General features: G+C 28.9%; 1 protein-coding gene across 1 annotated transcript; it reads left to right on the top strand.

The window, feature by feature from the left end:
- LOC104709609 lies at positions 4,975-7,256 on the top strand. The gene is made up of 8 exons (XM_019228766.1): positions 4,975-5,118; positions 5,249-5,516; positions 5,586-5,682; positions 6,140-6,278; positions 6,350-6,530; positions 6,607-6,728; positions 6,834-6,992; positions 7,083-7,256. Exons 1-8 carry the CDS (start codon positions 4,975-4,977, stop codon positions 7,254-7,256), a joined length of 1,284 nt encoding a protein of 427 aa, XP_019084311.1.

Below are 9,056 nucleotides of genomic sequence, written 5' to 3'. Positions count from 1 at the left end.
GGGTAACGGGAAGAGGCTTTGCCTGTTCAAAATGTGGAAAGGAATTAAATGTGGAAAGGAATTAAAAGGTAATGACATATCATTCGTTTAGACTCAAACTGTTCTTTGTGATAAATAAATTATTAACTATTTCTATTTATTTTACTATAATTGGTAATGTTAGATGATAATGTTCTTCTAACCAACGGTGACGGATGTTCGGCCATAATTGAGGATCCAAAGGGTGGAGAATATTCAGACTACATGTACATGTAAGTTAAATTCTAACATCGGAACATTTTTCAACTAAAGCATTTAATATGTGGATATATATGAAGTTATACTTTAAATTTTAATAATGTTTAGGTACAATTTCATTGATCATGAAGAGTCAAAAATTAGGGATTTGGATGACACCGACAGTCGTTTTGTTATGGACTTGAGGTAAATAACGAATCTAACTTATTAATTTTAGTAGTTAGTTGCTGAATATAACTGATCGGAACTCTTTATTGTCTACAATGATACACTTGGATCCTATATTCATCATGCTGTTGAGGATTCTTTTGACAAGCATCAAATCCCCGTTTGATTACTCTGTGCTGATTTTAACTTTTAGTTTAACTAAGCTTGACGATCTTTATGTTATTTGCTTTTCCACAAAGATATGAACTTAAATCTTTGTTTTATAAATAGAATTTCAGCATTTTGTTCTTATTTTAATGTTGATTGCAAATGTCGACATGTAGAATTTAAAAAAAATTTGATTATAAAAGTTTATGTAGTCTTCAAAAAAGGAGAAATAATTTTAAAAAACCAATACTATATAGACCAATGCATGACACTACTAAAGGTAAGCATCCAAGGAGAAAAATCCAAACATTATTATTCGATTCAAACATCAGATTTTCAACAAACCAATTACAGTAATCTTGAAAACTAACAAACTATTGTTCATTCTTATCAATCTGTAACCCATGCAGCTTTCCCTGTGTAACTCACGAGAATTAATACAAGCCACACTAATTTAAAATTTTTATTCTACCATCTTATCTTTGTTTTTGAATAAATATATGAAATATGAAAATTCCCTTACCATTTCCATTTCTTTCTCTGTTATATCTTTTTTTCTTCTATCTACTTAATAAGAACAACAAGCAATGGTCGTGTACGTAAGAGATTTGAATCCTACAGTACGTAATTCAAGAGTTGTTGTCAAAATTCTTAGAGAATGGCCACAACATTTAAATGATTGGAAACGTTTTCATGAATGTTTAATTATGGTGGACGAGAAGGTATGTTTTTCTAACTCTTCAAAGCTAAGATTAATAGTCATGAACGTTTTCATGAATGTTTAATGGTAAACATGAAATAATGTTAATTTTGATTTTAAGGAGACATGATTGATGACAAAATAGAAGTTGCTCTATATCTAAAAAACTTTCATGATAAGATTAAGGAAGAAGATTGGTACTTGCTTTCAGGATTTAGAGTAATTAAAGGCCGACGATCATTCAGAAACTCTAAAAATCTGTTTGAAATCATGTTCATAGACCAAACAGAAATGATTCCAATACCTCCGAGAAGCACTGACAATTTTTACCGTCATATTGATTCATCAATGATCCAGAATTTTTCACCTGATGAGAAGAACTGTTGTTTTGGTAAGTTCTTACATACAAGTAATCTTTTATAAATCTTCATATTATAATTATATCCTAAATTTAAGATGTTTGATTAAAATTCTATTTTTTAAAATTATTCCTTCTTATGTTAGATTTTTGTGGAATGGTGTTGCATGTAAATGAGCCTCGGATGATCGATTTCCTCAATCGTCAAAATGGCTACACGTCCAATAATCAAGTTGTGACATTTACCGTTCTTGACATCACGTAAGATAATATGTTAAATTATCAAGAGTACTTATAGTATTATTTCTTATTTATTTTAGTGTTGTCTAACAATTACATTCTTGTTTTTTGTTTTTTTTAAACAAAAAACTTAAAGTGGGAATGAGGTGTTGCAGTTGGCGGGACTTCAGTTGAATTTATTAAGGAATGGGAGAAAATTGTTTCCTCTCCAACTTATTGTAATGAACCAGTATTGTGTACGCTTTTATTCTGGAGGATCTCTGTTTTCGAAGGTACTGTATAATAACTTCCTAATCATAACACTTTTAACGCACGAAATTATCATTTTATTGATAACTTAACTTATACTTTGCTAGGAATCGATTGTCTGATGTCTCAAATAGGATGTTCGAAGATTATACTTGAAGATGAAATTGCTGGAATGAAAACGGGCGATCAACTATAATGTTATAAAACTATTCAATTATAGTAATTTAGTGTAATTGATAAATGAATTCTAAAACCTAATTCTATTATTTATTTCAGTCACTGGCCTGACAATGAATCATTTGATGAGGATTGTTCAGAGGACACATGCTGTTCAAGCAACCAGAAGTGAGAATATCCTGATGTTTTCTAAAAATATCTTATGTCTATGGTTGATTTTAAATTTCTAATATTATTTTGTTGTTAATCTGGACATCCGTATTTGTGTTTTTTATGTCTTGAATTTGAACTTAATTTTAAACTTAATATTTAATCATAGTACTTTATAGTTTTATGTATATCATTAATATTTTATGGGGAAAAGGAATATGCTATATTTCGTTATTAAGTAAAGTTGGAAATATAAGAAATCTATTATCTTTGATTTAAAATATATTTGATGATAGCATAATTGTAAAATAAAAATAAATTAAAAGATACTGAAAATATCTCAATATCAAAAGAAAAAAGGGAATAAAGAGTAAACTATGATTATCGAAGACCAAAAAAATGTTAATACACATATAAACGTAAAAATATAATAATCAAATAATTGGGAAAAATATCATTAAAGTATTCTCGATGATATAATTTTTATACTTATTGAAATTATCTATTGATGAAAATTTCCAAAACAAAGGAAAGATAAACCTATATATTTATACACCTTTAAATACATGCTAAACGCTATACATAAAATATATTACTTCAAAATCTAAGATCTTTACGTTTTGTTTCCATCCAGTTTATGCTATCATGGCTAATCTACTTTTCAATGCTATAAAGAATCGAATCGGGAAAAAGACTATTTTGTTGATTTTAACGACTTGAATCCTTTCATTCATGAGTGGAAAATTATAGTAAAGATTCTAAGAAAATTTGAGTGTGTTCATCCTCTCTACAATTTGTCTGATTTGATTTTGGTTGATGAAAAGGTATTTTTATACGGTAGATTTTTCATAGGTTAAGTTGTTCTTTACATATATTAATAAGAATTTCTCGCAGGGTCAAAAAATACATGCTGTAATGGGTCCTAGATTTCGCGACGTTTTCTAAACAATTTGAACGAAGGAGAGTGGATCATGTTGGTAAGTTTCTCACTATGCAGAGTTGCAGGGGATTTTAGACGAACTGATCATCGTTTTATGATACATTGGAGAACCATAACATGGTTTAGAAAGATTAATACTTTGTCTTCAGATCAATTCTTCTCTTTTGTATCATTTCATGATATCAAAAGTGGTTATTTAGACTCTGCTTATTGTGTTGGTAAGGGAAACTATAACATTATATAGATTTTTAATATCAAAACAATAATTGATACTAATTTTATAAATTATGTAGATATCATCGGAAGAGTACTGCGGGTTGGAAATCGCTTTGAGGAAGGTCCTCCCGAGAAAGAATGGAATGAGTTGTTCGTTGATTTGGAAAATATCGACTATGTTTTTTAAATTCATTAAACTAAAACTATGTTGTGACACTTTGCCTAACTACTAAATTTTTAATGTAGGGGTGATAGATTGTCATGCCAATTACCAAAATCTTATGCGAACGTTTTCTTTAATGATTAGATACATTGTGTTGATGATATCATATGTGTCATACGATTTGCAAGAATTGAGAGAAATCAAGGTTTACTATAATTTTATATCTACATGTTTAGTTATATTTACATCAATTTAAATGGTTTAATATAAAAGAATACATTTTACTTCTTATAGATTCAATCATGGTGACCAAGGTGCATAATTGTACGAAGGTGATGATAAATCCTCCATGTCCGCAGGTCACGCAGATGAGAGATGCCTTTGATGATATGGAATCCTGATTTTTATAATTTTGAAGTTTTTGGGCTTTATATTGACATGGAAATTTGATTTTTATAATTTTAAAGTTTATTGACTTTTGATTTGATATACAATTATTCACTATATTTAAGTTTGATGGTATTCGATTTGAACTAAGATTTACAGATATTATTTATACAATAAAAATAACTCATATTATTTAGACAAATAAATTTCAATTTTAACAAATTGTACTATAAATATATTATCATAACGAGAGCATGATCAAAATTTATTTCAATTCACTTCTAACTAACTATAAGGGTAGTTATAAAATATTAGTAAATATAGGATTGTAAAATAAAATAATTAAAGTCTATAATAAAGATATAGAACATCTTCTTATTAAATTAATATGATATTGAAAATATTTATTGAGTGAATTAATTTATTTTATATTTACACAATTAGTATAGAATACTGTAAAGGTAATTTAGAAGAGATTGATTATTACTTATATTTATATTACTATAATCCTAACGAGTCGAGATTTTAACCTTTCCTTTTAAGAGATTGATTCACTATTATCATAATATACTTAAAAATGTAAATTAAATATAACAGTTATCCTAAAAGTAAAAAAAAAACATTATATTTATATGCTTATCGTCTCAAAAATGTTATATTGACATAAATTAATTTCCGATAATTATTATAATGATTCTAAAAAGGAAGATAATTCCAAAATTCAATATTATCATATTCAGTATATATGTAAAAATAAAGAATTGGATACTCTATATATAGTGAGACAGATTGAAACATTGTGTACAATTCAGCGATTCTTTTTTAAAATCAAAAAATACATTATGGCCTCCAAACAAATCACTATCTCTCCCTATGTTAACATCAACGAGATCAATCCTGCGCTGGATCACTACAAGATCAGGGTTCGTGTGATAAGACTTTGGAAAGCATTCAAATCACTGCAGATGGTTTTAGTCGATAGGGAGGTTTGTATCGATTAATTCAAGTTTATTTTATTATAATTTGTTAACAATAATTTAAAATGTTTATTAAAGCTTTTCTACATCTTAATATCGATTTTGATTCAAACGTATTGACGACTGATTTTAATTAAAGGGAACAAGGATTCACGCGTCTATTGAGGATGCATTGGTGAAGAAATTTCATAACCAAATCAATGTTGGTGAATCGAAAATAATCGATACTTTCAGCTTGGTGGATTATGACGGTGATTACAGGACAAGTGCTTTGGGATTTAAGATTGTGTTCTATAGAACTACCACAATTAAACCATATGATGATTTTCCAGCACGAGTTCCTGAAAACTACTTTCAAGAATTTTCAACTATATTGGCTGGAAAAATAGATAAACGAGTATTATTTGGTAAGTTGTGAAACTCATGTATATATATACTCGGTTGTTGAAACATAAATAATATTGTTATGTTTTTAGATGTGGTGGGCCAAATTGCTGGTGTTGGTTCTCTTGATAACGTAAAAACTAAGGGAAAGGACAATGTGAAGATAAGTTTTGACTTACAAGATTTAAGGTCTGTTTTTAAAAAATTAAAAATAGTAGATACAGATATTTTAAATCGGAAACTAATTTAAACTTTGTCTTTACGATGGTGACCAATTAAATTGTACGATATGGGGTGACCTTGCTAGAACTTTTGAAGCTTCTATAAAAGAATACGAAGATTCGGTTGTTGTGTGTGTGATCAGATTTGCATGTTTGAAAGAGTGGAAAGGTAATTGTTTAAATGATGTTTAGACGTTTACTGTATGCTGATTTAGTTAGATTAATTAACATTTACTTTATAAATTTTAAAATTATTTTGCAAGCAATTACAGTGTATCAAACGCATTCAATACCACAAATATTCTCTTAAATCCATCAATGCCTGAAGTCGAAAAATCCCAACAGATGTAATTAGTTTTCTTAACTATCAATTAGAATCTAGACATGTATAAACTTTTTACGTTCTTAACTTTTACTTTTTAAAGGTTACCAAACACTAGCGTTGTTGACTTGGTTCAAAATGAGGATGAAGCTAAGAATACACAGCCAAAATTAACTTTGTATGAGGAGTTTTTCATGAAAAATGAAAAGAAGACTATCGACGAAATACTATATTCATTCGAGGTATTCTTAAACTAAACACAACATCCAGAATAATGGTAATTACGAAATTGTAATGATGATGGTATATAAAGGTACGTACATGTGTCACAATTGGAACGATCCGTTCGGTCGAGATAGTGCCTAAGTGGTATTACATTGCATGCAAAGAATGTAGAAAGAAGGTTCAAGCATATCCACTAGAGTCTGATAAGGGGAAAAACGTCTATATAGTTGTGGTGTTTGCGATGACGATGTCAAAGAAGTTGATTACAAGTATGTATTACTTAATATCATTAGAGTTGTGATCATGTGAATATGTTGATCTTTTAATTGCTTATATGTCTTTTAGGTATAAGCTCATATTACACGTTTCGTATGGAACTTCTCCAAAGATTAAGCTGCTTTTTTTATGGTCTAGCCCAGATTTTTGTTGGTAAAAAAGCTGATGATTTGGTTTCCCAAATAGCCGAGGTACGTTCTAACAGAATAGACAACGTACTTTCTACCAGAGTATATATATATATTTAGAAATTTCTAATAACATGCATTTTCTTACAAATTTGTAACAATGATCAGGACGATCTTAGCATCTTGCCCGTTTCTCTTTCTGCTCTGATTGGGAAGACCATGCTCTTCAAGATTTCTATCACTAATGATAATTTGAAGAGTGACAAGGCTTCTTATGTTGTTGAAAAGTTTTGGGAAAAAGAGGACATGGTAAACCAGTTTGTCAAGGTAACATATTAAATTAATAATGTAGTCTATAAGATGTTTAAATTAATTACTATTATTTCATAATGTGTTTATCCTTAATATATTTGCTAGGAAACTTACGGTAAAGTTAATGATAATCACCAAGAACTAGAACCAGCTGAACAAATTCTACAACTTACGTCGGAAGAAACAACATCATTTTCGTCGAAGAGGGAGTTGTCCGGACTCAATGAAGAAGTTGTACGAGGTCATAACATGACTACTAGGAAAGAAGATCAAGATTGAGAAGCAAACGAAGTATTATGCTTATGTTCTGAATTGTTTTATAAACAAAATATGCTTTTGATATTTGTTTTTATCAAACTTTAATTTAGGCCTTTAATTGCATTGATAAGACTAAGATTATTTGTTATTTTCAAATTTATAATTTAATAAATGCTCAGCATTTTATTATTCAGTAATAATAAACATATAATTTTATTTACAAAGTTTTTTGCTTAAATAAGTATTTAGATAGCCAACTTTCAATTATTTTGCATAAATACGACATAACAATAACGGAAGAATCGATGATATTTTCCCCCTTTTAAAAGAAATATATATATTCCAAAATGTATACTCTCCTAAATTTATTTAAGATTATATAAATATATGTTAATATAAATGAATAAATGTTAATCTTACATTTTTTTATCCTTTAACTTTTTAATTATGGTTTTTTATTATCCGTCTATGGAAATAATAAAATTTAATTATATAAATGAAAAGATAATAACCCTTAAGTTATATATTTCTAAAGAACGCAAATCGTTTCGATTGTATCATACGATGAGACCTGAAAAATTACCAATACGGAGAAAGAAGGATCCGATTCATGCAGTGAATACAAAGGGTTACTAATATTCAGTTTCTGATATAATAAAATAAGTTTGGATTTTAAATTAATGTTCAAACGTATAAACTTATTTCATGTGTAATTTCAAAACATGCAAGGGTGATAAGAACGCAAACTCTTAAATCAAATAAAGTTGTAAAACACAATGAAGGTTGTTTCTATATCCACATGTTATAGTATATACTAAATATTTAAATAATAATTTTTTCGTGTTCACCTATGTAGTTCCTACGCTGTTGCCTCTGATGCATGAAGATTTTGCATGTTTTATTGTTTCTGACTCCGAGTCAAATAACAATAGCGATTCTGATAGCTCGATTGATGAATATGATACTGAGTATCGTACTACGCCTAATGTAACATGTAAATTCACAGCCGTAACATCTGGGTTACAAATAAATGGTATTTTTGTAAAGCTAAACTTTCTTTTTGAAATAATTTTAAATATATATATGCAGGTAAATTAATTTTGTATTTTTAATGTTATTAGGTTGTTATGATGAAGGAGATCCTTCGTATCTATGTGAAAATTGTGAAACATATTTGTGGTACGGAGAACGGTTAAACAAGCGAGTAAAGAAGTCGAAACCGATTTTTTCAATGTGCTATAAAAAAGGGAGAGTCCAACTTCCAAAATTGAAAACTCCACCGAATACATTATCGGCGTTGTTATATAATCACGATGATATGAGTAACAACTTCCGTGATAATATAAGAGCATACAATATGATGTTTTCTTTCACGTCATTAGGTGGGAAAATAAACCATTCTATTAATAATGGTAGAGGGTCGTACGTGTTTCAGATGTGTGGAGAAAACTATCACCGTAGCGGAGATATTTTACCTGAACCTGGAGAAAATCAGACGTTTTTACAACTTTATATACATGACGTAGATAATGAAGTCCCTAACAGGATAAATGCGTTCGGGTAAGTTTAATAGCTTAAAAAAATATAACAGTATATTGATGTGTTGCTAATGTTTTTATAATTTTTTTTCCTTCAAAGAACATCTAGATCTACAGAGAAAATAACACAACCAAATGTATAACTTCTGAAAACGATGCTTGATAGTCATAATCCGCATGTACAGGCGTTTAGGTCGGCTCGAGAAAGATTTGATTTAACCAATACTGTGACAGATCTGAGGTTAAGAATTCCTGCAGAAAGAACTGCTGATGCAAGGACTCA

The sequence above is a fragment of the Camelina sativa genome, chromosome 8 (assembly GCF_000633955.1).
Source record: "Camelina sativa cultivar DH55 chromosome 8, Cs, whole genome shotgun sequence".
Taxonomy (NCBI): domain Eukaryota; kingdom Viridiplantae; phylum Streptophyta; class Magnoliopsida; order Brassicales; family Brassicaceae; genus Camelina; species Camelina sativa.
This window is presented reverse-complemented; position numbering and strand designations above follow the sequence as displayed.